Source organism: Alligator mississippiensis, chromosome 2 (assembly GCF_030867095.1).
Source record: "Alligator mississippiensis isolate rAllMis1 chromosome 2, rAllMis1, whole genome shotgun sequence".
NCBI lineage: Eukaryota > Metazoa > Chordata > Crocodylia > Alligatoridae > Alligator > Alligator mississippiensis.
Genome location: NC_081825.1, coordinates 227,882,401 through 227,910,324, shown reverse-complemented (window position 1 = coordinate 227,910,324; position 27,924 = coordinate 227,882,401). Strand labels below are relative to the sequence as shown.

Here is a 27,924-nt window from a genome sequence, read left to right as displayed (position 1 = left end):
GACTTCCAATTCTTCCCGCTTGTTTCCTGGGCTGTGTGTGTCCATGTGCAGGCACCTGAGATAACTAGCCAATTGCCTCATAATTTCACAAGGTGAGAGCAGATTGATTTTGATTTTGAAATACATAAGAATTCTGTGGTGTGTGTGTGTATGTATATAAGGCCACAAGTATATGGCCTTCTTATATATGGTATATAAGGCCATATATATATGGACTTCTTTATGAGACACAAAAAGGTGATAATCACAATACTTTCCCTTTATAAATCACCTTTAATAACATATAAATCCCCTGACACAACAGGGCCTGATTTATTTGAAGCCCATAGGTAAGACTGTGATTAAAGTATTACAATTATCATTACAACATCCACACTTCCGAGCGCAACCAGAAAATATCTGCGCATATGCTCTGTAAGTCAAATCAGTTTTTCTCCCCAAAAGCAGTCTTCTGTGAAAGTACAAGACACTAACTTCCTGCCACTGGTATGAGGCATTGAGGAGGCATTACAAGGTCAAATGCTGATGTATTAGAGCTGCTTAAAAATGTCAGTATTGACTTTTCTTAGTACACTAGGAAACATTGTCTTGCTCAAACACACCTGCTCCTCTTTCCCCCCAAAAAAAGACCACAGCTATTTGTGACATGTTTTTCATTGTAAATTTTCTGTTTTTAAGAGTGTCCGTGTTGTAATGATGCTGTGTGCCTCCGTTTCCCCAACGAGCCGAAGCCAAGGAAAGGAGGGTTAATAGAGGCCCTGCTAAAGAGAGCGGCCTTCTGCAGAGACAACACGGAGGGCCAACAATAAAGGGCTTGTAGACCTGTTGGGTGCCCATCCTTTGGAGAAGGTGCTCCAGGGTCACCGAGGGAAGGAGGCGGAGGGAGGTGTGGCAACGGCAGTGTACCCGCCCTCCAGCAACCGGACAGGACGAGGCAGGGACAGGCTGCACTGGGGAACCAGGTCCGCTTCAGCCCTCGGAGCGAGCTGAGGGGGCGGGACTTCAACCCCAGTTCTCGCGCTGCTATTGGCGAGGAGTCGCCCGCTTTGAGAGCTGGCCCTGCGGGCGGAGGAGCCACGGTTCTGATTGACAGCTCGCGAGCCGGGACACCCTTCTCCAGACGACCCCTTCTCACCTCCACTTCCGGCGCGCAGCCGTTCACAGTCCCCCCACCCCTCATTCCCTCCCTTCCTGAAGCTTCCGTTCCTAGCAGCAGCTCGCACTCCCCCTTCCCGCGTGTTGCGAAATGTCCGTCCGGGCAGCCCCCGCGGCCGGCACCGCCCGAGTTCCGCGAGAGCTGCGGGCCAGCTGGGCAGCGCCATGGCGGCCGGGAAGCGGCGGGGCTGGGCGGTCTCCGCGCCGCCGCTGCTGCTGCTGCTGGGCCTGGCGCTGGGCCCGGAGCCGCCGCCGCTCGCTCAGGCCCGGAGCCTCCGCTTCGTGACCCTGGTGAGCGCCGGGCCGGGGTGCGCGGGGCTGGGGCTGGGGCTGGGGCTGGGGCCGGGGCCGGGGCGGGTGGCGGCGGCACTGACTCCCGCGGGCCCGGGCGCTGCTGTGTTGCAGGTGTACCGGCACGGCGACCGCTCCCCGGTGAAAGCCTATCCCCGCGACCCTTACCGCGAGGCCGCCTGGCCTCAGGGCTTCGGGCAGCTCACCCAGGTGCCTGCTGGGGGCGGGGCGGCAAGGGGGGATTAGGGGCCGGGGGGTGGCAGGGGGAGGCCGGGGGGGATTAGGGGCCGGGGGAGGCAGGGGGCTTGGGCCGGAGCAGCCCGGGCTGCCTGGTGACTCATTCTGGGCCTGCTGGCAGATGGGGATGCAGCAGCAGTGGGAGCTGGGCCAGGCCCTGCGGAGCCGCTACCACGGGTTCCTGAATGCCTCATACCAACGGCAGGAGGTCAGTGTCTTGTACCTCCCCAGAGGGGTCCTCACTCCCCTGCCTCCCTGCTTTGACTGCCTGGTGCTGGGCTCAGGGGTGGAACTGCCTTTCTGTGGTCCCTCGGGGTGGTCTCTGCTGCTTGTACCCAGAAACCTCTGAAGGGGCCTTTGGCAGAGCATCTCGCCTGGAAACTGCCTCCCTGATAAATCACTTCCGAGTCTGGGGCAAGTACCTTGAAAGCTGGGGAGGGGGAGGGGCAGGAGAAAAAGGAGAGGTTAAGTTTTGCCTTGGTGAAGTACTGGGCCTAGGCCATCCCTGCTTACAGACAGCAGAGATAAAACGTCCAGCAGATGTTTTGTTTCGTCAAACAAAACATCTGCTGGAATAGATTTAATTTCCCTTTCCTACAGAGCTTCCAGAGAGAGTTTAACCAAGTTAGCCTATGCATTGCTCCTTCCAGTCATTTTCCTTAAGGAGAATTGGGATGTGTCAGAGAAGGACTTTAATTGGGAAGTCCTGGGTGTCAAGCTCCAAAGGGAGTGAACTCAGAAGGGAGAAAAGGAGAAACTGTAATACAGCTTGTAGGTGGAGGAACTGTTCTTTGTTCCCTGTCCCCAGCCCATCCTGCCATGCCTGTGCAGTAGAGTGGCTATTCATGCAAGACCTTCCAGTAGCTGGATCTGTCATCTGTAGAATATCTGACCTAGGCAAATGTTGTTAGCACATGTCAGAAACCTAAGTTGCCATTGAAGTAAAGTCCTTGGGGTATAATGGATCTTACCCAGCTGGGTTACATCAAGAAAGTAGAATATGCCTGTTCTCTGATTTGTTTCCACTGTCAATTTCTGAATTGAACTAAGGAGATCTGCCTGCCCTTGGCCTTTCATGCCTCATTGCAAACATCCAGCTTAAAGGGCCAATAGGACTGAGGGGGAAAAATATAATGGACTTAAAACTCTTTGTGTTACAGATACTAGGATAAGTTCAGCCAAGGGTTAATCAGAAGCAATACCACTGTAAGAGGGTTAAAAATGCTGTGAAATTAGCCCAGGAATCAAAGTTGGAAGATAATATTTGGTACTTGTTTCCCAAAGTCCTGAACCCTGATATTAAAAAAGACAGTTTAAAATCATGGTTGATCATTCCATGGAGCAGCCTGCCCAGGAAACCAACTTAAGATAGTGCTTCTTGGAAAAGTAACATGCAGTTGCTATCATTACTAAACAAACCTCTCTCTTTATTTGCATCCATGCTCCAAACCAGTTACTTGCTTTTTCCTTTTCCTTCTCTGTAAGTTTAATATTACCAACAGAGGAGTTTTCACCCAATTTGGAAACAGCTGTTGTGAAGTGTCATTGTTCTAATATGGGGCCTTGTAAGAACTATGTACTATGGCAGCATAAAAACATATTCCAACCCTCTTTTCCAGACTGCATGGTCCCTTCCTAAATCTCTCTCCTCTAAAACTTCTCTGTTTGCTTCCTGGTTAATGCAAAGACCAACCTTCTGCAGACTTTAGTTCTCCTCTCTGCCTTGGCCTTCTCTTTTAGGAAGCACCATCTCTGGATTGCTGTCATGTGAGCACTGGTCATCTGACATAGCTACAGGACAGATCCCTGTAAAAGGGTATTGAAACAGACATATTTGTTTAAGGATTTAGTGGTTTGTTACATTGCTCTAGTCTGCTAATTCCTGCTGCTCCTTCAGGGCTTACCTAGGCATTCCTTCATCTTTCCTAAAGGAGAAGCGTTTTGCTGTAACTTTGCTGAGTCATGGCATGGTTCACCTAAAGTGAATAGAAATAGTCTAAAGACTGAATAAATTTTGCTAAATATAACAGTTTGGGGCATACAGTTTGCTTGGAGGATGCTCTGTGAAGTAAAGCAACAATGTTTCCCTTTTCACAGCATTCTTTCTGCAACTGCCCATTTTCAGTCACCATCACCAAAGCTCCCAACCCTTGGCTTCACCCCAGACTTCTCTTGTTTTCTCTATTTCTTCTCTAATGCCCTGACTACCTGATGTCATACCTGATCTCAGCCCTCTCTCTGGGGCAGGCCTATCTGTCCCTCAGGCCTGCCCCATGCACTTCTTCCCCCACTCCTACCCCGGTGTCTCTGGTAAACGGTGGTAAGGTACCAAACTCTTGAAACCTTAATCCTTCTTGAAACTGCATTTGTCCTTCTTTCCTATGGGGGGCCAAGCTTCCCCTGCCAAGCTCTGAAGTACTGAATGTTCTATGCTCTTTCCATCCCAGGAGCTGAAAAAGTTTTGATACAGGAATGTGAAGCTCATTTGGCCAGATGTAGACCATAGGGCTTCTTGTGAGCTGGATGACCCATAAGCAGTGGTGATGGATTTAATCACCACAGTTGTTGGAGCTGCTATAGTAGTGTGGCTCTGGCACCCAGGGGGCTAACATCCCTGCTGCTCACCTCCCCTCTATCCCCTGCCATCAATCTTAGTCACCAAAGGTGTCTGAACCGCGAATAGAGTGTTGGGGAAGGGAATGGCCGCAGCATTAACCTCTGGGTTCTGGAGTTGTGTAGAGATGGATCATCCAGTCCATCAGAAGCTCTGTGAGGCTGGATGTTTGACACCCCTGCTTTAATGAATGAAACTTCAGCACCTTTTTCTATCCCTACTGTTAAGTGTATCATTACTGTCATGATTGTGCTGAGGCACAAATTCTTGCATGAGTTTCTCAGTGAATCACTTTCAGAGCTAAACTGAGCCAAGGAATCCAGCCTCCAGTCCTGTGCTGTAAATGCTACATTTACTTTGTGTACCTGTCACCAAATACATTTCTGCTTCTTCTGCCTGCTTGCTCCTAACTCCTATTTCTCACCTGAGTTCCTCCTTCCCTCCCATCTCTCTCTCATCTCCATGCTGTGTCCCACCCTGTCCTGTATTACACACCAAATTCCTTTTCCCCTACCCTGGGAAGTGCTCCATCTGTAATGGCCTTGGCATACTTGCATGCATTTTTTTCTTTTTTTGCCTCTGCATTCCCTTTTCCATGGTATAGTAGTGATATGAGCAAAATGTGTTGTCTCTACCCCGGTAGATCTTCATTCGTAGCACAGATTATGACCGGACCCTGATGAGTGCAGAAGCCAACCTGGCAGGCCTCTACCCCCCAGAAGGACTGCAAGTGTTCAACCCGAATATTTCCTGGCAGCCAATCCCTGTACACACAGTGCCTGACTCTGTGGAAAGGGTGAGTCATGTCAAGGGAAAATACTGGCAGGACAGACACTAGGTTCTCCTCCATCCAAGAGCCTTTCTTTTCAGTGTCCATGTTTATTCAGACCAGAGCTTCCCTCCCATCACTCCCTAGACCTGCCTTTCAGGACCCCCTGCTCCTGGGCCAAGGAGGAATTCAGGGTCTCTGCTCATTCAGCACATTAAATACAGCATCGCATTGGAAAGGAGATGCCTTCTCTTGGCAGACATACAGGGTTGGTGTGTGGTACAGTTATCAATGTCTGTTAGGAGGATTCTATACTCAAATGTTTCAACCACCAAGCTCTTCTTTCTTTCTTTCTTTTTCTTTCTCTCTTTTTTTTTTTCTTTTGGCTCTGTCCAGCTGCTGAAGTTCCCATTGTCCCCCTGCCCACGGTATGAGCAGCTGCAGAATGAAACCCGGCAGTCAGCGGAGTACATGAATAAAACCAGGCAGAATTTGGTAAGTGAGAGTCTGTGTAAGGCAAAGGTTTCCAGAAACCTGTAGCAGGGAAGAAGCCAGTTTTACATAATCAGAGACAAGAGGGAGGGGTTGGAAAGTTCTGCTCTGCAGATTAGAGTGTGCACTGTGTGGTGGACGAGAAGAAGGTCCCAGTCTCTTCTCTGTCCTTGCAGCGGTTCCTGAAGATGGTGGCAAATGAGACAGGAATCCGGGATGTAACCCTCGAGTCTGTCTGGAGTGTATACGACACGCTTTTTTGTGAGGTGAGTTCATCTCAGCACCACCCTGCAGAGGGAGGGACCCAGTATCTTTGGCTAAATTGAATGGGATTAGGGATTCACTAGACTGGAAAAACTGGATTTGGTGGGAAACAGATTTGTATTGTACAGAAATCTTCTCTTTCTCCTCTCATAATTAGATATAATCTTTCACTTTCTCAGTAACCCCTCCAGATGCACATCAGAAACACAGCCTCTTGCATGGTTCAGAGGCTGCTCTGGGGCCATAAGAAATAAACATCTCTAACAGAAGTTACTGCAGTCCCAAATGGTTACTTCTCTGTGGGCAAGCTTGAGTTAAAGTCTAAAATCCATCCTGGCTTTTTCTTTTGGTTCCCTGCTCAAATCATTAAAAGCTCCCAGGTAATATTCTTGGGTCTGCCCTTCTCTCTGCTACTTTGGGCCATTCATTTGCTGCTCCATGCCTCAACTTTCCCAACTGTTAAGGATTAACTCTTCCTCCAGATTGCAGGAGGCCATCAGGTTTAAGTCATCATTGTTTGTAAAATGTTTTGAGACCCTCTCACTCAGGAGGGCCTTAAAAAAGTGTAGTATTATCTTTCGAATACTTCCCAAACAAAAATCATGTTAAGATGGAGTTTAGGTTGAAAGCACATAGCAATAACAAAGAGTTAAATAAAAAAAACAAACAAACATGTTAGCTGTATCCCAAAATAAAAATTTTAAACCCACGAGATTTAGAGTTATTAAAATGAAAAGAAATAAATTTGTAAAGCTGAGGCAATGTACATTTAAAACAGCAAATAACCTTAACACTCTGCCTTGTAGTATGTCTCCAGGCAATAAAGTACAAATAAAACTTCTGCATTCTAGTGTGTATTTTCTCTGAGATGAGATTTAAACTGATTTTTAAAATATGTATTAGAAGTTTTGTGCTTTTTACCTTTATGGTGCAACCTGTGGTCTCAGTCCCACTGGCACAATGTGGGATGGCAGCCATTTTGAAAGAGGCAGTGATGGCAGCAGAGGGGAGCCTGGGTGTAGGCTCCAAAACCATGTGCGCAACTAACATGTTAAAAAAATTAACACAAATGATTAACGCATTAATCATGTGCATTAACCACAATTGACAGCCCTATTAAAAACTGATGCAAGCATCTGTACAGAAACTCTCATTTCAGTTTAGTTTAACCTTGTAAACAACAAATAAACTAGATTAGATTAAACTGAAATCACATTTTGCCTGTATTTAAGTCTGTATACCTGTGAGTCTCAACTAGGATGTTGCAGCACCCTGACATGCTATGAGATCTTTTTAAGAATGTTAACTGTGCAAACACAAATGATTCACAAGATAAACTCAGATTTCCAATGTGAATCCATTGTGTCAAAAACATTCTGACTTGTGGTCTTTCTGAGCTTTTTGTAACAGAATTGCTCTTTTTTTAAGTAAAAAAAAAAAAACGAGTGACGGCTTAGAACGGGCATTTTTTGAGGCATGTATCAGCTGTAAAAACACTGGGAACCATTGCTTTGCACACATTTGCAGTGTTTGAAATAAATCCATTTAAGGACACACTTTCTTACGTAAACTGCAAGTTTGTGTGTTGATAACGACGGAGAGCTCTGATCCTGGGAAGGAGATCCTCCTGCTTCACACAACAGAATTGTTTTGTTTGCTTTGAGTGTAAAATTCAGCTTCCCTAACTCAGGAACCATGACTAGTACCTCCACAACATAGATAGGATCCATGTTTGATTACTACAGTTTAGTCAAAACCTTCAGGGTTTGCCTACGCATAAACAAACACAAAGCAGAATAGCTCCAGGTTTTGGCAAGACCCAAACCATCAAATTACCTGAGTGTCTAAATACTACAAAATAACATGTTTCTAAGGACTCTGCTCTAAACCTCCCTTTGTCAGCTCATCAATTAATTTAACTGAATAGTCTGAGTTTCACCATTATTTATTAACAGTGAAGGTCTGCCCCTTCTAGACTCAAAGATCTGTTCGCAAAGATTCCCTCTGGATTGTTTGTTGCATTCTTAAGCCTCTGGTTTCTGTCATCTTGTTTGTCCTTTTGGGCAAAGCACACAGTAGTGGCTCTTGCCATTCCTTGATTGTTTCAGACCCCCTTATTGGCATGAGTCTTGCTGTCATGAAGGAATGTTGATGAAACTACAGTTACTAACAAATAAATTCCAATGGCAGAAACACTAGTGGCTTGCAGCTCTGTTCTTCTGCAGAAGTTCTCTTTGTTAACAACCTGCTTAGACTTTTTTTGGATGTAAAGGATCTAGAATTCAAAGAGCATTTCCTTGGCAAATAAAGAAATGGGGGCACCCTGAAGGAAAGCTCCTCCCTACATCGATACATCAGGCCTGTACTGGAGACTGGGGATTTTCCTTAGTTTGAGCTCCACTTCTTTCTAACTCTCACAAGCAACACTATAAGGGAAAGACTTTGCTGAGTAAGGCTGTCTTTTTTCACAGCTGAGGCAGGAGATTCCCCTGCCCCTCCCCCCACCACTAGGTCAAACCAACAAAGAGCTCCAAAACCAGAATTTCCTGACTGTTTAGTAAATGAATGCAGAAGCAAATTTACTTCCCAGGCTGCTGACAGGTACCTGATCTAAGCAATGGTGAATAGATCCATAAGTGCTCAGCACAGTCCCTCTTGCAGTATATTGGCACATGCTCTAGAAAGGTGACACAGGAGAGTTGTTTACCTGTTTACCTTCTGCTGCAGTTCATCCATCTATCCAAGTATACTGGCTGTGTACAAAGCAGACTCTTTCCCTGCCTTCCTGCTCCCCATGTTCTCATCATGGAGGTTATTAGGCCCCTGTCCTGGGTGCAGTGACTGCCACTGAGCACTAGCATTCTGCTAGTGGCCCTGATCTTCCCTGCCTGTAGTAGCTTTGTCTGATTCTTTCATGTTCTTATACTTTGCATTTTTATTTCTGGCTCTGTGTAGTCTCGAGAAGTTAGAATCAACCCCACATAAAATAGATATCTCTTGAGCTCACTCTATACACCAGCTGTGTTTATAAAGAAACAGAGTCCCTGGTTTTTAGTCTTACTATTAGTCCTCATGCTTCTCCAAGAACAGTGACCATTCCCATTACTATCCCATTACTTTCTAGCAAGCACACAAGATGACGCTACCACCATGGGTGACGCCAGAGGTTATGGTTCAGCTGAAGCAACTAAAAGACTTTGGCTTTGAATACCTGTTTGGGATCCAGGATCGGGTGGAGAAAGCTCGTCTGCAAGGCGGTGAGTGGACGAGATGGGAAGGAGGTGGGGTAGGGTAGCCCCATTGAGCAGCTCTCCTGCTGCCCAATCTAGCTTTAGGGTCTGATCAGCCATTCTTGTTCCTCAGGGGTCCTGCTGGCTCAGATTAGGAAAAACTTGACTTTAGCAACAAATACCTCTGCACCTCGAGTCCTGAAACTGCTTGCTTACTCAGCGGTAGGTCAGAATGTGGGAGCTGCCCTTGTCCATTCTTCCCATCTGCTGTAGGTTTGAGCCTTGATAGTGGTGTTGAACCTTACTGTCTTTCCATGTAGTCTCTGCCTACCATATCCAGGAGACATAGCTTTGCCTGTTGCTGGGTCCGCTGTAGAGCACTAGAAAGTGGCCCTTCTGTATGTCCCTCAATGTAGCTGAGCCACAGGCAGAAAGATGGGTTTAGGGGTTACTACTCCCCAGGTTTGGTATTTGAATGGGGGCTTTTCCAGTGTGGTATCTCAGCAGGTGATAGATTCAGACACTTATCTCCCTCCAACCACCTGATGAGCTGGAATGTCCAGCGTCTCCCCCAGAGTTGCAATCAAAGTGGTCCCTAAAGACTGACCCCTGGGAAATAGGGTAGGCTGGTATGTACAGCTGTATCTCATTCTTCCTTTTTTCTGGTACAGTCTTCTGTACTGGTCACCATATTAGCATCATTATTTCTCTCCCCTTTCTCTGAGTCCTCAGAGCATGGGAATGCACAGGCTTTCCCTTCTCTGATATGGTTCTGAGTTAGCTCCCCCATGCCCAGCATAGCCTGTGGTCCCTTTTGAGGCTCTCTCTTTATGGATGTTGTCCCAGGTGTCCTTTCCTATTTGTGAGGGATGATTCATGTGTTCTGTTTCTTCCTCAGCATGACACCACACTCGTGGCACTGCAAATGGCTCTGGATGTCTACAACAGGGTGCAAGCACCATATGCCTCGTGTCACATATTTGAGCTGTACCAGGAAGATGATGGGTGAGGGCTACCAAAAGGGCATCAGCTTCATCCCAAAGGTTAAACATGTAGGCTAGACTCCAACTTCATGGTGGCACCCCTTACCTTGCCCCCAAGCAGGGAAAAGAAAAAGAGATGGGAGATACCAGTACACAGTACACCCACCCAGCTCTTTGCTGCAACTTTTATTTTGGATGGTGCCACTTCTCGGATAAACTGGAGCTGATCAGTTGTCCCACATGGCTGATCAGAGAAATGGTGCCTTTTAAAATAAAAGCCACAGCAAACAGCTGGAGTGCCTTAGCAGTCCTGTGTAGCTATTTGCTACAGCTGTGTATACACCCAGTTACTTCACAAACCTTCACCTTTGTAGGGGGGTTAGGAACCTAACCCTGCCAAGTATCTGGGTGCAACTTTACCAGAACAGTGAGAAAAAGGTAGTTCCCTTTTATAGAGTGCAAAAAGGATGATGGAAAGAGGTGGGCACTTGGTGGTCATGGCAGGGATAGTTCCACTCGTATGTCTGTTCTGTTCACAGAAACTTTTCTGTAGAGATGTTCTTCCGGAATGAAAGTGGGAAGGAGCCTTTCCCTCTGATGCTGCCCGGCTGCCCACAGCGCTGCCCCCTGGGGGATTTTCTTCGACTCACAGACCCAGTCATTCCCCAAGACTGGGAGCAGGAATGCCAGATAGCAAGCAATGTCCAGGACACAAGTGAGTGCTGTATGATCTGGGGAATAGTAGAAAAATGAGAGCTTGTGTGCTGCTGTGCTGACTTCTTGCTTTCTCCTTGCAGAACTGATTGTGGCTCTAGCTGTCTGTGGATCCATCCTCTTCCTCCTGATCATCCTCTTGTTGACTGTCCTCTTCCGCATGCAGTCACAGCCTCCTGGCTACCGGCATGTTTCCAATGAGGGAGAAGAGCAGGCATGACAGTCACTCCAACCTCTCCTCATGCAGCAGGAGGGAGCAGTGCTGTTCCCAAGGGTGAATGGGTACCCTTCAGTGATTGAGAATTCTTCAGCTCTGACCATTACTCCCCAGACTGAAGCTGGGCTTTGACAAGACTTTGGCAGAACCTGGCTGCTCCTAACTCTAAACATGATGTATGCAGAAGGTGAAGTGCCACAGGTGGGCTGACCTCAAAGAAATAAAATATCCTCTCCTGAATGTGGTGTGCTATATGGAATCCCCAATTCCAATTCAGTACCACCACTCAAGGACTCCCCTTCTACTCAGTTTGGCCAGCCAGGGCATTGCATCTCAGGAAGACTTTCCTTCTAATGATTGTAAACTTTACCACTCACCCTGACTGCAGCAAAGGACCTGGACCTCTCCAAGATGTTGTGATCTCCTGCTCAGTCTGGAACTGCCTTGTTCTTTTAGGTCATTTTTTGTGTATATTGTAATCAGCCTAGTGGCTCAAGACAATGGGAAGGCTGGGCCTGGGCCAGAGCCCCAGCTGGTTAGGGACTGAATCCTCACCTGCTCTCTAAGCACTCTGAGCTGCTGGAGATCACAGGCAAATTAGGAATACTTGATTAAATCATTCCTGTCTTTGCTACTTGATTGGTGCTAGCATCTGGTCACTTTCCCCCCTCCCTTATTCTATATCACAAGTGAAAAACCACCCTTAAGTCAGGGAAGGCCTGTAAACCTGACATTGGGTCCAAAGTTCATTGCCAGGGTAGGCTGGACATGTCCAAGCTTGATAGAGGCTTTGCCAGGTGAATTAACCTGCGATGCCCAATTTGTGATCTTTCCAAGCTGTCACACGCCCAGCTCTATTGTGCAATGTTACACAAAGGAGAAAGTGCCCTGCCTGTTCCCTGGGCCAGGAGCTTTGATTACCTTCATAATGCTATCCTGCAGAGCTACAATTGCTTGTGGTAATGAAATTATCAAGCCCTTTTTAAAGCTATAGCCTTTGAGCTGACTGCTCTAGATTCCTCTGGGTATGTATAGCTACGGCCTCTTTAGGAGGAACTGGCAATACTCCCTGTACCACACTGTGGGCAGAGGTTGGCTGTAGGCCCAAAGAATGTGCATTGCAGGCAGAAAGTATTACGCAGCAGTCTAAGGCCACATAGCAGAAAAGTCTGCTTCTGAAATCAGAACGGACACCACCTCCACTAGTTTTCTCCCCATCGCTGAGGCTGTTGTTCACGTGCCAGGATTTGGATCTTCTTTCAGAAGGGTTGCTAAGAGTGATCATATCTCTGCCACTTGGGTGGAAGCAGCAAACATCTCTGAATGCTGCAATGGGTGCTGGGAATATTATACTAAGCCCTCATCACCTTGCCTGCCACTTCCTATTCTGTGGTTTGTGGCAAAGGATGAGAGACTGCAGCAGGCACCAGAGGCGCTGGCTCTTCACATGGTGATGCTGCACATTCACTTCCCAGTTTTAGTTCCCTTTCTGGTCCAGTTCCCTTCCCTTCTTGGCAACAGAGGCCAGTACTCTGATTACAGGCGCTTCCTTTTCTTCCTCTACTGTGGATCATGGGGACTTTTTCCCTCCGCATAACAGGCTGTTGCCAGCATGGGAAATCTCTCAGCAGAAGCTGTCTGCTGCTCTCGGCAGCTCCCTCACCTATTTCTCTCCTTATTGGGGATGTAAACATAGGTCTCCTGCCAGTCAAGACAGTAACAAAGAACAAGCAGCTGCTCACAGAAACAGGCATGAGGAAGAGAGGTAAAAGGAAGTGCATTAGAGGCAACCAAGCCTATTTTTTTAATGCAAAAGATTTTGCACAAATGAAAGAGAGGTTTCTATAGTGATTAAGACTTTGTGAATGAGTTTCTGTAATTCTGTTCTGTTATTTCCACCCCTCCTCCTGTGCATTAAAATCTATCTTGAACTCGGCTTGTGATGCTCCTTTTCCTTTGTGTGCATTCACAGGCCTGTTATCTCTTCATAGTCAGACATTTGTGGAGTCTATTGCAATGGACTCCTTTTCACAGCATGAAGATTGGGTGGGAGGGGCAGCAGGGAGGTTATGGGGGGCTGTGGGGGGAGGGAGAGGGAAGGATGGGTCAGGACCCTTATTAACCAGCACACCCATAGAGTGATCCTAAATAAGATGGGCACAAAATTAACACCAGTTTTGGCTCCTACTACCTAATGTATTCAGGACTGAAAGTCTTCTATGTTCTTTTACAAGAAACCTTTGTAGAAGGACCATTTATGTAAATGCCTACCACACCTCTGCTGGTATAGGCTCAAGAAAAAACAACTCAACAGCCCCTCCCTCCCCCTTAGAAGAAGCCCTGTATGGTACAAAATGTTTATTAATTCTTCAATACTATGAAAAGAACAATGAATCCCAGTAGGGCCCAAGCCAGGGCCACAGCCAGCAGTCTTTAGGGGCAGACACTGCCCCTTGGCAGCTTTGTAAACACAAACTTTAAACCTTAAAATCTTTCAGGTTGACAGCAGCCCTGAGATGTGGGAATAGGAGAAAGGATGTGGGAAGAGAATCCTCAGGTTCTGCTTTGGGAACATTTAGCCCCACATTTGGAAGAACTGGAATGAACAAAGCAACTAAAACTCTGAAAACATGAACTACAGCATTAGCAGGCCCCAGCTCAGCCCTGGCTGTTCCACATTGGCCTCACATCCTGCAAGACTGGTAAAGAGTAGGCCTCAAGCATCAGTACAAGAATGCTCTTTTCTGGTTCCTGCAATGAATGCTAGCATACAGCATGATGTTCTGGCTCCTACAATGCTTGATAGAAGTGATAAAAGTGTGTGTGTCGTGCCCTCTACAGGAGGAGCTGGGCAGTGACACCATCCCTTCAAGGGGGAATGAGAGAATAAGGGAAGCAACATAACACGGAGGAAGGACATAGCAGAAGGCTAGTACTTGCAGGGCAGCTCTTGCTCACTGTCAGTAACAGCTTTGTCTGATCAGTCCTCTAGATCCTTCTTCTGCTTTCTGCCCTGTGATTTGGTATTTTTGCCCTTTATTTTAGTCTCTTCCAGTTCCTGAGCAAGCAGCTTGGCTTTGAGTTTGCTTTTTCCTTGATTTGGTTGTCTCTGCCCCCCACGTCTGGAGGAGCTCCTGCCTCCAATCCCCTGCTGTGTCATGGCTTTCAAGAGGTGTTCCTGCTTCTTGGCCACCATCTCCTCCCGACTCCAGATCAAAATATTAAAGCCTATTGAGAAAAAAAAGTCAACATGTACCCTCAGAAATACTGATGAGGCTTTAGGTCCTCTTGGGGGAAGTCACCATCTATGCCAGTTAAACATTTGGCAAGATGCTACACAACATAAGCAAGAAGTGTCTTTTCTGGATGCTTCCCAATCACCAAAGATGGCATCTCTTCATTCCTGATCTTCCCTTCACAGAGCCCCATTGTAAGGCTCACATACCTGGCCATGGGAAATCTTGGGGCAGTACCTAAAAGTAGGAGATGTAAACAATTGCCTAGCCCCAAGCCTTTCTACAGGAAGAGCTGTTCTATCAAAGATTCTGCCATGAATGAGAAACAAACCATAGTAGGACCAGCTCTCCGAGGTCCTAGACAAGCCCAAGCAGGCCAAACTGGGGGACCTTTCAATCTAAAGCATGGATAAACTTGATGGTCCAAAGGAGTGGAACGGCACAGCTAGAGACTAGCAAAAGAAGGCAATAGGGGTGGGACTTTTTTTCACCTTGCTTTTCTCTCAGTTCAGCGCCAATAGGTAGCAGCAGCTCCCTCCCCTGGGAAGCCTGCTTTCCCTTGTACCTAATCATCAGGGACCCAGGTTTTCCATTTCCCACAGAAAAACAGTAAAACATGGATGCACGTACACATTGCACAGAGCCACCAGGCAGCCTGGAGAGCAGTTCCACAGGTAAATGGAAGGGGGTATTGATGCCTCCATAGGGAGGGAGGAAGGGAGTTGGGAGGGCTAGTGCTGCTGCCCTGCTGGGCGGTGTGTGGGGCTTGGGGCCCAGGGCCGCAATGTATGGTCACAGGGTCCCAGTGGGAAGCAGGACAGTGCCACAGGCTGCTTGCCTGGGAGGCGGGGGGCTGGCTCCCTGCTGCTGCATGCACTCTGGGGCAATGGGGATCCATGCCCCCCAGATCTGTGCACAGGACGGGGGCTGCCTGTGGGCTCGGACTCCTGCCCTGCTGCCCTTCCCCGGGGCCTCTGTAGCCTGGTGGGTGGGACCTGGCACTGCAGGGCAGAGTGGGGCTGCACAAGAAAGCTGCTTACCTCTGCAAGCTCTGCACTGCCCTGGCGATGCATCCCCTGCCCATGTGGCACCAGTGAGGGGCACAACCCCACATTGCTGCTCCTGCTGCATGTGCAGGGGATGTGTCACCAGGGCAGTGCAGAGCTCGCAATGGCAAGCAGCTTTCGTGCACAGCCCCACTGTTCCCTGCAGTGCCAGGTCGCATCCACCAGGCTGCAGAGGCCCTGGGGGAGGGCAGGAAGATGGGGAGCTCAAGCCTACAGCAGCCAGTCAGCCCCACCCCCACCCAAAGCACAGATCTGGGGGGGCATGGGTCCCCCCTACCTTCCAGTAGTGCACACAGCTGCAGGGAGCCACCCTCACACCTGAGCCTACAGCAGGTAGGCAGCAGGGGCAGGGGAGCCAGGCTCTGCTCTGCTGCAGTAGCTGCCATCTCCTGCCAAGGGCAGGGGGCTGCAGACCCAGGTCCCTGGCCCCGCAACCCTGGCAGCTGGGGGTCCCCTCCAGCAGGGCTGGGGAGCAGGGGTTGTGGGGGGAAGTGAGGGGCATGAGCAGGACCAGGGGTTTGTGGGTGGTGGGCAGGAAGTGAGGGGCACCAGCAGGGCTGGGGGAGGCTATGAGAGGAGTGAGGGGCACAAGCAGGGCCAGGGGGGAAACTAAGGGGCACCAGCAGGATTGGAGGGCCTGTGGGGGAAGAGTAAGGGCACAAACAGGGCCAGGGGGGGCTTTCATTTGAATCATAGATTTCAGGGCATTTTATCAGAGAACTTGTAATTTTTTATCAGAGAATTTGAGATTTTTTATCAGGGAAAACCAGGATCCCTGCTAATCACAATTCCCACTTCAGCAGATGTTTGCAAAGCAATTTGGTAGCAACTGATTAATCCTCAGGAAGACAAGAGTAAGGAATCCTGGGGGTGGGTCTTTACCAGTTTCATAAACAAATGAATTAAGCCACTGCAAATGTTAATGCAAGAGCTCTTTTTAGCTTCCTGGGGCCCTTCCCTCCTAGCACATCCCTATTTGGAGAATCCAGTCTGCCCTCTTTGGGACCAGAACCCACTATCCCAAGTGTCCCTGTAAGGAGAAAGAGAAGCCAGAGACCCCCCCCCACATCACTTACCCATGCCAGAGGCCAGTGTGTCTCCCATAGGGTTAAACTTATTAAGCTGCAGATAGAAACAAAATGACAAACTGTAAGTGTCACTGTTTACCTAACATCAAACAATCCAAGAACCAGAATGTTCCCTACAAAACCTGCAGAAAGGACCCTGGCTAAGCGTGAATCCACTCTGCACAGCTCAGCCATTTGGGCTCACATGGTTTACACACCATCTACCTGGGGCAGTGGTTTGGCCAACAGGCCTCAGTCAGTAGGCCAGACCCACCTGTCATGCTGGCATAAATCAGGAGTAACAATATTGAAGCCAATGCAGTAATCGTGTGAAACTGCAGTGAAGGTGAGGCAAATATGGCCCATACTCTCTCCTCTCTGCTCACCTTCTCTACAGAGAGAGAAGAGGTAAGACCCTGTGCTTGGGAGCTGAATGTGCTGACAAGATTAGCATGCCCTTCCACTCAGTGGGAGAAGCTGGAGAATCAGGTCATCAAAACCTGATGCGAGAGCTGTAAGTTGTGCAGACAACTTGTAACCATACTCCCACTCTGCTTCTCCCCACCCCCTGACAGGGTAATTCACAGTGGCTCCACTGCACGTGGCCAGGAAAGGGCCAGATCTCAGGCACAGAGGTAGCAGCTAAGGCAGTGGTTTTAAAATTGGCTAAAGTCACAGAACGTTTTCATAGCACTTCTGCCATGGAACCCCTATCCTAAAGACCGATGCAGTCAGGCAGCCTGGCCAGGCAATGGCAGCACACTGCTTCCCGACCCGCTCTGCCATTACTCCCAATCTCTCTGTGGAACCCCTGAAGACCAACCACAGAACTCCACTGTTCCACAAAACAGTTTGAAAACCACTGATCTAAGGCATCTCTTGCATGAACCCTTGACCAGGACTCTCTCTTAGGAGACTGCTCCCTATGGTAGATGTTCTGTGCCACTGTAAGTCATGACAAACACTTCCTGAACTGTTCCCCCATGTGGCTAGTTCAGACTGTTTCTCCCACCACACCTTGCCATCAAGCCTCCTCCAGGAGAAGCACCTGCAGTAATGGAGGAGATGATTCCCAGCTTGATCTCCTGCTCCTTTTATCTTACTGACATAGTGGCCCTTTCAGCTTCAGTGTCCATACTCACTGAAATAATGCCAGATGCATTGAGGTCATGGAGTTGGCACACCATCTCCCCAGTGTTTCCATCAAATATATCAACAGTTCGTAGTTCATCCACAGTGTAGCTGGGGAACTTGGGGTCTGGGTAACGACCTGCCACAATGAGGTCATAACGAGGATGCCACGTTGCCTAAACACAAAGCAAAGAAATGGTGGGTAAACAATTCCAGAAGAACGCTGTGAGCAACCACAATGCAGTGCCCCATCTTGAACAGAAATTACATCATTGCATTTTTTTTGCACCTGATGCTAGAAGCATGCTATGAAAATGCCTTCTCAGGTTGCACTTGCTTACCTTACCTTGATTGGTGTGAGGTGCTGGAACTGCCGATGTGGATGTGGGATCAGGTGCTGTGGTTTGCTCCAATCTGAAGAGGAATAAACTCTGATTTCACTGTGTTGGTCTGTGCTCAAGAGCTTTGCACCATCTGTTGGGCTGAAGTAAGCTGGGAAAGGGCAACAAGACAGATGAGAGATCACAATCCCACAGGTAAAGAGAAAGGAGATTTAAAAGCCAAGAGGACTAATTGGGAAACTTGTAAAAATGTCTTAAATAGTTATTAAAAAGGACATGTGCACCCAACAGAAAAGGCTCTGCCTTTGTCAAGTACTTTTCAACTCAAGAAGTTCAAAAACTGAAAGTTACAGTGCGGGCATGTCAGGGAAGTATTCATAGGCAGAGGGAGAAAAATTATTTTGGGGGGCTGAGCATGCATGCATCTGCGCATGCCCCCCCTGCAGGTAAGTTTTGTGGAGGAAGGGGTGTGGGGAGAGGAAAGGGCTGTGGGGGGAGCAGATCGAGGCCCCGACCTGCGCAGCTGGGGCAGGGCACGGGACGGAGCTGTAGTGAGTGGTTTGTCTGGGGCAGGGGGCGCCTGGAGGGGGTGACGACTCCTGCCACTGCATGCACTCCAGGAGGCACGGGAGGAGTGTGCCCCAGATTTGCATGCAGGGCGAGGGCAGGCAGCCGCTGCATGGGATGGGGCTGTGGCTGTGCCAGGCTCTTCCCAGCGAAGGGCTTGGGCCAGGCTGCACTTGGGGCAGGCAGCAGAGCTGGGAGCGGGGGCTAAAGCGAATTTTGGGGTGGCTGCAGCCCCGTCTTCCCCCCCACAGCCTCTCTCCCAGGGCTGCCACCACCCACCCCAAATGCAGCCAGCCCAACCCCTGCGCCTCCCCTCCTCCCCCCACCTGGTAGAGCCTGGCACAACCCCGGCCTCAGCTCACAGCGAGCGGGAGCCCAAGCTGCCCCATGCAGATCTGGGGGCACATGCCCCCCGTGCCTCCTGGGGTGTGTGTAGCAGCAGGAGCTGTGCCCCCTGAACGAGCCGCTTGCAGCTCAGTCCCAAGCCCCACTAGCTGCACAGTGCCCGCCCCAGCCTCACTCCCTCCCCACCCCTGCTGCAGCCACCGGGAGCCTGCAGCTGCCTGGTAGCCCTACCACTGCCCTGCATTTGTGGGAACTAAGCCCCATTACCCCCTCCTTTCCACTGCCTATGGAAGTATCATTATCATTTTATAGCTGAAGAAACAGACACTGAGCAGGAAACAAGCTGGCCCAAGGTCACAGGCCAAGTCACTGGAAGAGCTAGAAACAACCTGACTGTTCTTACTTCCCTGCCCAGCTACACCACATTCCCTTCCAATTCTAGGGACAGAACTAGAGGAATCTTGATTCCCAGACCCTGCTTCCAGCATTGGAACTTCAGCACCAGAAGATGAGGAACATCTCGACTACCCAAAATGAATTCCATTCCCCAACTTCAGAAACCTTCAGTATTTTCACAGTAAACACTCAGAGGCAGCACTGCAAGAATGTCAGAGGACAATTATCTTCTTAAACAGAAGAACAGCATATCTACTGGTGTCAATTGTTCAGGATGGTTTAGCCAGAAATCAATAAGACTGAAGTGGCACCAACACTTTCCTACAAGACTTTTATCAATGCCTAAAAATTTTAAAATTACATAATATCTAGATATCATGAAATTTAGACCTTAAATGCTGGAGGTTGCAAGTGGGAGAGAAACAGTAGAAAAAACCCTGGTCATACCCTGTTCACTCTCTCTTTCAGCATCTACTCTCTGTCACTCTGTGACACAGGTTACTGTACAACATGGACCTATGGTCTGGCCCAGTAAATGGGGGTTCTTTCTTATCTGAACATGGTAAGATAAAACAATTTTGATGCAAACTTAATTTTTCAGCTCACACATAGAAGAAGATGGCTGAAACAGCAGACTGATACATACATACCTGTGGTAGGGAAAGTGTGGCCCCAAAGGCAAGAGATATGGAACCAGGGCAAAAAAAAGACTAAGACAGACAGATACACAGACTAGACAGGCAGATCAGAAAGTCACACAGAGCAGAGAGCCCTACCTCACTGACCTACCAGCATTGACAGGTTTGTCATGAGGAAGCATGTGAAGGAAACTTGTCTTGTCTTTGATGTTCCTGAGGTCCCAGATTTTGACTGTCTGGTCCACAGAGGCTGTGGCTAAGAGCCAATCGCAGCGAGAGTTAAACTCCACATGAGTTACTTTCTTCTTGTGTAATTTCAGCTTCCAAATCTGCAGTGGAGGAAACAGAATATGAGATGCACGTAGGAAATACAGAGCAGGTAGACACAATGCCTGCCAGAACAAGAGCCATTCAGCACTGCTTTGGTACAGATAGTCTAAGGGATCTAGACATTGGAGAGTGGAGCACTCATCTCCCTGGATACAGGGCAATGCTGTTAATTCAAGAGGTTCTAGAGGCTGGGGGCGAGGGGCAGTGCTGGCTAGCACTACAAATCCCACAGGAATGAGCTGACCTTCTATATTCAGGAAAGGAGAAAAAATATGCAAGCTACCACAGTGGGTCTGACTTTATAGATTCATAGATGCTAGGGTCAGAAGGGACCTCAATGGATCATCAAGTCCAATCCCCCTGCCAGTGGCAGGAAAAAGTGCTGGGGTCATGTGACCCCAGCCAGGTGCTCATCCAGTCTCTTCTTGAAGACCCCCACTAAGACATGACTGCGGTATAAGTCCACGCCTAGACTTGAACCTGGGTCTTCCCTCTACCCAAGTGAGTATTCTACCCATTGGATTAATCTGAGTTACCCTGATAGTATGCAAAGCCAGTGCCTTATCTGGTGACACTGTCCACTGACTGACAGCCACAGTGCCTATAGCTCTTGGGGTGGCCTAGGCCCAGACCTGTCACCCCTGCAAGCTGGAGCAGTGATGAGTAATGAGTCATTATGCAGTAACAGCAAAAAGGTAGTCTTGCAGGCAGGGCCCACTCTTAGAGAAATTCCCAGGCTGGGCTCTAAGCAGCTTTCCAGTTTCAGGTCCTGGCAGTGGCAGTCTGCTTGCTGGGGCAGAAGGAAGACAGTGCAGTTCCTGTCCTCCTGACCTTTGCCAAGTTGAACCTTGGAACTGGGAATTCCAAGGCTGGATCCTGCTCTAACTGGCTCCATTCCACTACAATTCCCCAGGGAACTTTCTGCCGTGTGTACTCCATTGCCAGAGGCCTTTTGTCTACAGAATGCCCCTAAAACTGTTCTTACCAATAGCCAAACACTCAGGGTGGAGGGAACCTCACCATGTAGTCCCTAATTTAGAATCATTGTTTGGGAGATTTCCAGTGAACTCCTCATCTTGGGAGCAGGGAGAGGCAGCACAGCAGATGGAAACAAATGCCCTGAAGCGCAGGGTCCTTCTTGCTCCCTCCCCTTCCCTGCATCTTGCAGCAAGGACTGTTTATTTTTTGCACAAAGAATATATAAACCATCAGTGTCTCCAGAAAAGGGAAAATGCAGAGAGTCATACAAACCTCATCACCACCAGTGCTGAGCAGGACCACATTACCCACGTTATCACCTGTCACCACAGTCCGGCAGCTTGCAGACACATCAACACTGCAATACCAGAAACTAGAAGGAAAAGCAGAAAGGTCAGTGCTGTCCCCTGCAGTCAGGGAAGGTGAGGGGTCCCCCAGTTTACACCCTCCCTGACTCTCTGTAGAGTGAGGTTGCAAAAGATTGAACCACTGGGCCAGGGAAAGTCCACCAAGGCATCATCAACTTGGTGACAGAGGAAAGGTGGGGGAGTTGCACTCTATGTCAAAGAACACCTCACATCATCAAGGATTAGCTTCGGGTTAGAGGAGGGTCGGGCAGAGACACTACGGGTCAAACTACAATGGAGGCGTGGTGAAAGGGACCTTACGGTGGGTGTCTACTACAGATCACCAACCAGGGGGGAAGAGCTGGACCAGGACTTCTCCAGTCAGCTTATGGAGGCGGTTAAGTCAAGGGATGTTATTGCCATGGGTGGTGCACAGCCCCACTAGGGGTAACACCTTGCTGGACCTGGTCCTGGCCACAGGGGATGACCTGGTGAGGGGACTGCAGGTCCTTGACCACCTGGGCAACAGCGATCATCACCTGCTGGATTTCACTATCCAACACAGGGTATCAAGGGCTAACACCAAGGTTAAAGCCCTTGACTTCAGAAGGACCAACTTCAACAAGCTTAGGAGACTAGTGGCACTGAGGGCTCAGAAGGTAGAGGAGATGGGAGTCCACGAGGGATGGTCGTACCTTAAGGGGGCGATCCTCCAGGCCCAAAGGATAACAGTCCCTGAGAAAAGCAAGTGGGGTAAGAGTGCTCAGAAACCCCCATGGCTCAGCAAGGGCATTCAGCAATGCCTAAGGACTAGAAGTGGGGTGCGCAACCAGTGGAAGGGAGGATCTAACACCAAGAAGAAGTACTCCTCCTCGGCCCGTGAGTGTAGGAGGGCTATTAGGAAGGCCAAGGCAGAGATGGAACTCAGGCTAGCGTCCAGGATGAAGGACAACAAAAAGTCCTTTTTCAAGTACATTGGGAACAAGAAGAGGGCACCAGGCAATGTATGGTCCCTGCAAGACACAAACGGTAATCTTGTGGCTATGCCGGACAGGAAAGCTGATATTTTTAACAGTTTCTTTGCCTCTGTTTTCTTGAACAGGGACCAGGACATCCCACCTACCAGAGGTTGGGACAATCTTGGGGATAGCTCTGTCAGGCCTTCAGTCAGTGCAGACGTAATTAGGGATCTTCTAGAAGGGCTAGACATTTTTAAATCTGCAGGTCCAGATGCCCTCCACCCAAGGGTGTTGAGGGAGCTGGCAGGGGTCATCGCAGAGCCCTTGGCCCGGCTGTATGAGCATTCATGGTCATCTGGCCAGGTGCCGGGGGATTGGAAACTGGCTAATGTGGTCCCAATTTTCAAGAAAGGGAGGAAGGAGGACCCAAGTAACTATAGGCCTGTAAGCCTCACCTCAGGGCTCGGGAAGATCTTGGAGAGAATCATCAAGGAGGACGTCTGTGGGGGACCTGCAGGGGAGATCATGGTCAGGGGCAATCAGCATGGGTTCACCAAAGGCAGGTCCTGCCTGACCAACCTGATTGCCTTTTATGACCAAGTAACTAAATCCTTGGATGATGGTGTTGCTGTGGACGTAGTCCTTCTAGACTTTAAAAAGGCCTTTGACACTGTCTCTCACCTCATCCACATCAATAAATTAAGTGACTGCGGCATTGATGCCTACTCAGTTGGATGGGTTAAAAATTGGCTGATGGGGCGCATCCAGAGAGTAGTGGTGGACGGGTTGTACTCAACCTGGTGAGATGCGAGCAGTGGGGTACCCCAGGGCTTGGTCAGGCCCGCACTGTTTAACATCTTCATCAGCGACTTGGACGAGGGGGTGGAAAGCACACTGTCCAAGTTTGCTGATGACACTAAGATGTGGGGCGAGGTAGACACACTTGAAGGGAGAGAGAGAGGCTGCAAATAGATTTAGACAGACTACAAAAGTGGGCAGATGAGAAGAGGATGGGGTTCAACATAGATAAATGCAGGATGCTGCACCTTGGGAGAAGGAGTCCACAGCATACATACAGGCTGGGGAGTTCCCCTCTTGAAAGCACGGAGGCGGAACAGGATCTTGGAGTCATTATTGACTCCAAGGTGAACATGAGCCGCCAATGCCAGACCGCAGCCAGCAAGGCCAGCCGTACCTTGTCATGCATCCAAAGATGCATCTCAAGCCAGTCCAGGGAGGTGATACTCCCCCTCAATGCGACTTTGGTTAGGCCGCAGTTGGAGTACTGCATCCAGTACTGGGCGCCGCACTTCAAAAGGGATGTGGCCAGCCTGGAAAGGGTTCAGAGGAGGGCCACCTGCTTGGTGAGAGGGCAGCAAGACAGGCCCTATGAGGAGAGACTGAGGGACCTGAACCTGTTCAGCCTTAGCAAGAGGAGGCTGAGGGGGAACCTGGTGGCTGCCTACAAATTCATCAGGGGAAATCAACAACAAATAGGTAGAGCCCTTTTCTCCCCAGAACCACCTGGGGTGATGAGGAACAATGGTAATAAGCTGATGGAGAATAGGTTTAGGTTAGAGATCAGAAGGCAATATTTTAGTTAGGGTGGCTACAATCTGGACCCAACTTCCCAGGGAAGTGGTCCTCGCCCCTACCTTGGGGAAATTCAAGAGGAGGTTGGACGATCACCTGTCTGGGGTCTTGTGAACCCAGCATTCATTCCTGCCTGTGGCAGGGGGTCAGGCTAGATGATCTGTTCAGGTCCCTCCTGGCCCTAGATACTATGAAACTATGTGTACCATTTCTGCCAAGTAACCTTAAGAGGATGGGTAATGTGCTGTGGTAGTGGGATGTAGCTGAAACTATATGGTCACTTGGCACCTGCATATAGACACAGCTTGGGAAAGATCAGGACTATATATAGGGCATTTATCATGTGCAGAAATGGTTTAAAATGAGATTCCCCCACAAAGGGGTAAAGGAGCTGCAGAGATTCTGGGCTGAAAACTTTCCATCTTAATTTGCTTCCATTTTAGCACTCCAGGAACTGAACACAGTCTTATTAGACAGATGCCTGGGGGCCTGGTTCCTGAACTCAAGCTATACTGGTTAGGAATATGAGTGAATTCTTTAGCATCTGACAACTAGTTTTCAAAACTTCACCTGCAGAAGATGCTTATACTAGACATCTTGCCCTGTTGTGATCTTTCTGAGTTATTTGCAACAGAAAGACTTCTCTTTTTCTGCAGTCAAAAAGAGTGAAAACTAAGCTGACATTTTCTGAGGGATGTCTTGAGTGTAACAAGGGATGCCTGTTACACCATTTCAGACCTTTTTGAGTCCAAAAAGGTTGAGAACAACTGGTAACTTAACTCTTTTTTTTGCATCATAGAAGCATAGGAAAGCAGGGCTGGAAGGGATCTCAAAAGGTCATGTAGTTGAGCCCGTGCTCAAGGTATGATCATCCCTGACTAAACCATCCCAGTCAAGTATCTGTCCAACCTGCTCTTGAAAATCTCCAGGGGTGAAGATTCCACAGCTCTTCTAGGTAGCCAGTTCCAAAGTTTGACTGCCCTCATAGTCGGAAAGTTCCTCCTAATCTTCAATCTATGCTGCAGCCAAGGCCAGCACTCCAAATCCTAATCCTACGGCTACAGAGAAAAGCCCATCTCCATCCTCTCTATAATCACCCATCAAGGATTTGAAGACTTATAAAATCCCCTCTCAGTCTTCTCTTCTCCAAACTAAACAACCTGAACTCTTTTAGCCTTTCCTTATACGTCTTGCTTCCCAGGCCCCTAAACATTTTTGTTGCTCTGCACTGAACTCTTTCCAATCTGTCCACATCCTTCTTGAAGTGTGGGGCTCAAAACTAGACACCATATTCCACTGGTGAGGCCTCACCAGTGCTGAACAGAGTGGGAGAATCACAGTCCTTGATTTGCAAGTGACACTCCTGCTAATACAACCCAGGATGCTGGCTTTTTTTAAAAAAAGAGCACACTGTTGACTCATATTCAGCTTCTGGTCTACTGCAACCCCCCAAGTCCTTTTCTGCAGTACTGCAGCCTAATCAATCACTCCCCATCCCCCAGTATATGTATATCCAGGCTCTCAAAGAGCAAGAGAGGGACTGCAGTATCAATACAAAGGAACTGAGGGACAACCCAGCCCTTCTCACCAAATGTCATGGTACTCATGACCACAACCCAGGGCACAGGAGATCCCCTGTGCCATTCTGCCTTCCTTGTCTTGCAGACTTAAGGTGTTATCCTCTGATACCACATAAAGCTTTACTACCTCAAAGGGCCCAAACTTAATGCTTCCAAGAGAGTTTCCTGGCTCCTTCTGGAACACATAGACAAAACAAGGGGCACAAAGATTCCTGGAGAAGGGAGGATCACAGTAAAAGATTGATCATCTGGAACAGAGCTCTCTGCTCCTTAAGTGAAACATACCAATTTCATGGAGTTTGTTTTCCAACAGGTGCAGCACTGAAGATCTATATAGCCTGGTCCTGATCTGAGAGTATACACACTCTGGACCTGCAAAATCAACATAGCCATCTTCCCAAACAAGGCCTATTCCTTTCAGTAGCGCTGCTTCTCCTACCTCCAATCACAAGGCATAGCTTTGATAACTACACTTAGGACTCACCTATACCTAGGAGGTCAGGATCACAAGAAATATTCCATGCAGAACCAGAAGACACCCCACAGCGGCTGTGCACCAGGCTTTTCCTTCACTGTCTTTGCCTTAACACCCCTTGCAGCTGTGTCTAGTGCATCATGGCTGGTCTTTCCCAAGGTGTCAGCAGCAGGGATGATGACAGCTTTGCAGGGAGAAACCCCTACTACTAACTGCATGGAACTGAAATTGTCCTCCAGAACGCACCACCCCCCAGCCCTTCTCTATTGAGCCAACAGGTTTAATCCCTACACACAAAACAGAGGAAAAGAGAAAAGCGAAAGGTGCTAACTGGGAGATACAAACCCCTTGGGACTCCACTGTGGTTCATCAGCTTCTCACAAAGCCACTTTGTACCAAGTACTGCGCTTCAATACTAACTTTCAAGAAACTAGTGAAGAAGCCCTCAACAGGCCCCAGTTTGCCTCAGAGTAATAACACCTGGAAGAAGCATCCCCTTCAGACCCAGTCATCATCACCTTGATCCACAACAGATTTGATAGTGGGATAAAAGGCCCATGTCATGTCCATCAAATCCACAGAGAGAGGCAGCTGCGCACTGAATCTGGGCTCCAGCATGGAGAAGTGTCAGTGGACCTCTGCAGTGCAGCCCCACACCCTTCCCTAAGGAGGGCTGCAGCTGGAATAGCCACTTTGAGAACTGGCTGGGTCACATGCTACTGGAAGGAAGTAGGTAGGGAAAGAAAACAGAGAGGGTAAAAGGGGATGGGTGTGCTGACACTGGGCCCATTTCTAGTAATGTCTAACTTCCCAAGCCAACAGGGTTTGCAGTAATATTAAAGGAACTCCTCAGAGGACTCTTCAGAGAGGTCAGGTCACCAGGGCGAGGGTGATGTCAGAGTTGATATTCCTGTGCATCCTTTTGGAAACACAGGGATCTGGACTTGGTGACCCTGTGACACCTTCCAATTCTATGTGCCTGCTGCACAGAATATGGTAGGTGTAAAGATATAAGCCTGAAGAGTTCCACTGGTACCCCCAGAAGAACAGGAAAAAGCAAGTGTGAAAGATCACTCCTTCACCTGGATGGGGAAAAAGAGAAGTCAGTATTCGATCCCTTTCCCCTACACCCGCACAGGGAAAACAAGAGGAAAGAAGCTCCCAAAACAGACAGACTCCAGAATTCAACAAAAGAGGCGGATGTAGGGAAGAGCAGAGCCTAGCTCTCATGTTCCAGAGACAAATAAAGCTCCCTCTCTGTGCTACCCTACCAGCAGGATGCAGAGGCCCAGAAAATTGCCATGTTTCTTACTCCCAGTCCTCGGTGCTGGTGAAGACCCGGAGCGTACTGCCATTAAAATCCTGCAGGGTGGTAGTGCCGGCAATTGACGATGTGTACAGCTGACTAGGGTTAAAAGGGTTAAACTTCATTCCTGTGATGGCCCCTCCAGCTCCCATCTACAATGAAGGGGATGAACACAAGTGAGTGATGGGGAAGGAGGAAAGTCCCTTCTTCCACTTCACATTCACCACTTTGTCCTCACCACTGACTATGACACAAGCCATGACCCCTTGAGAAAGGAAGGCAAGTGTCATCCTTACAAGCCAAATGGCTGGCTGAGCTGATGAACTAACTGGGGAGAGGACTGCAACTCCTCCAGTTCTAGGGTAACATGATCTCTGAATGGCAGTCACCATACTTTCCCCAAAGGAGCACAAGGCAACCAGGAAGGAGACTTGGGGATCTTTACAGCAAAATCCTCTTCTCCCAACCCCCTATCCATTTATTAACCTGAAGAGGAAATGAGCCAACAATACAAATTTGAACCCTCATAGGACCAGGAATTGGCAGGTCCAGGGAATGGGATGATGGGCATGCAAAACCCTCAGAGCCACAAGGCCTCATTC

General features: G+C 48.8%; 2 protein-coding genes and 1 long non-coding RNA gene across 8 annotated transcripts in view; 1 reads left to right on the top strand and 2 right to left on the bottom strand.

The window, feature by feature from the left end:
• The first annotated feature begins 1,296 nt into the window (after positions 1-1,296).
• On the top strand, positions 1,297-12,902 carry ACP2 (acid phosphatase 2, lysosomal). The gene is made up of 11 exons (XM_059722832.1): positions 1,297-1,446; positions 1,561-1,656; positions 1,805-1,891; positions 4,941-5,093; positions 5,463-5,561; positions 5,735-5,824; positions 8,947-9,079; positions 9,186-9,274; positions 9,951-10,057; positions 10,575-10,750; positions 10,833-12,902. The coding sequence occupies exons 1-11, from the start codon at positions 1,321-1,323 to the stop codon at positions 10,967-10,969; spliced, it is 1,293 nt and encodes a 430-aa protein (XP_059578815.1). The 5' UTR covers positions 1,297-1,320; the 3' UTR covers positions 10,970-12,902.
• A 407-nt stretch (positions 12,903-13,309) lies between these two features.
• DDB2 (damage specific DNA binding protein 2) overlaps positions 13,310-27,924 on the bottom strand; it is a 29,384-nt gene continuing 14,769 nt past the window's right edge. For 5 of the 6 annotated variants that reach the window (XM_014602207.3, XM_019476775.2, XM_059722828.1 and 2 more), the window contains exons 5-11: positions 27,329-27,474; positions 21,336-21,435; positions 19,906-20,083; positions 17,814-17,959; positions 17,479-17,643; positions 16,346-16,391; positions 13,310-14,194 (exon numbers count right to left, since the gene is read on the bottom strand). In XM_014602207.3, the coding sequence (XP_014457693.1) occupies positions 13,947-14,194; positions 16,346-16,391; positions 17,479-17,643; positions 17,814-17,959; positions 19,906-20,083; positions 21,336-21,435; positions 27,329-27,474 (1,029 nt within the window). In that variant the 3' untranslated portion in view covers positions 13,310-13,946. Of the gene's footprint in view, positions 14,195-16,345; positions 16,392-17,478; positions 17,644-17,808; positions 17,960-19,905; positions 20,084-21,335; positions 21,436-27,328; positions 27,475-27,924 lie in introns of all 6 variants that reach the window. The other variant, XM_059722830.1, reaches the window with a different exon arrangement.
• LOC132248758 (uncharacterized) lies at positions 22,112-27,322 on the bottom strand. Its single transcript, XR_009460130.1, has 3 exons — positions 25,827-27,322; positions 22,824-22,879; positions 22,112-22,144 (listed from the first exon to the last, which is right to left on the bottom strand). It is a non-coding gene; the product is annotated as an uncharacterized LOC132248758 (long non-coding RNA).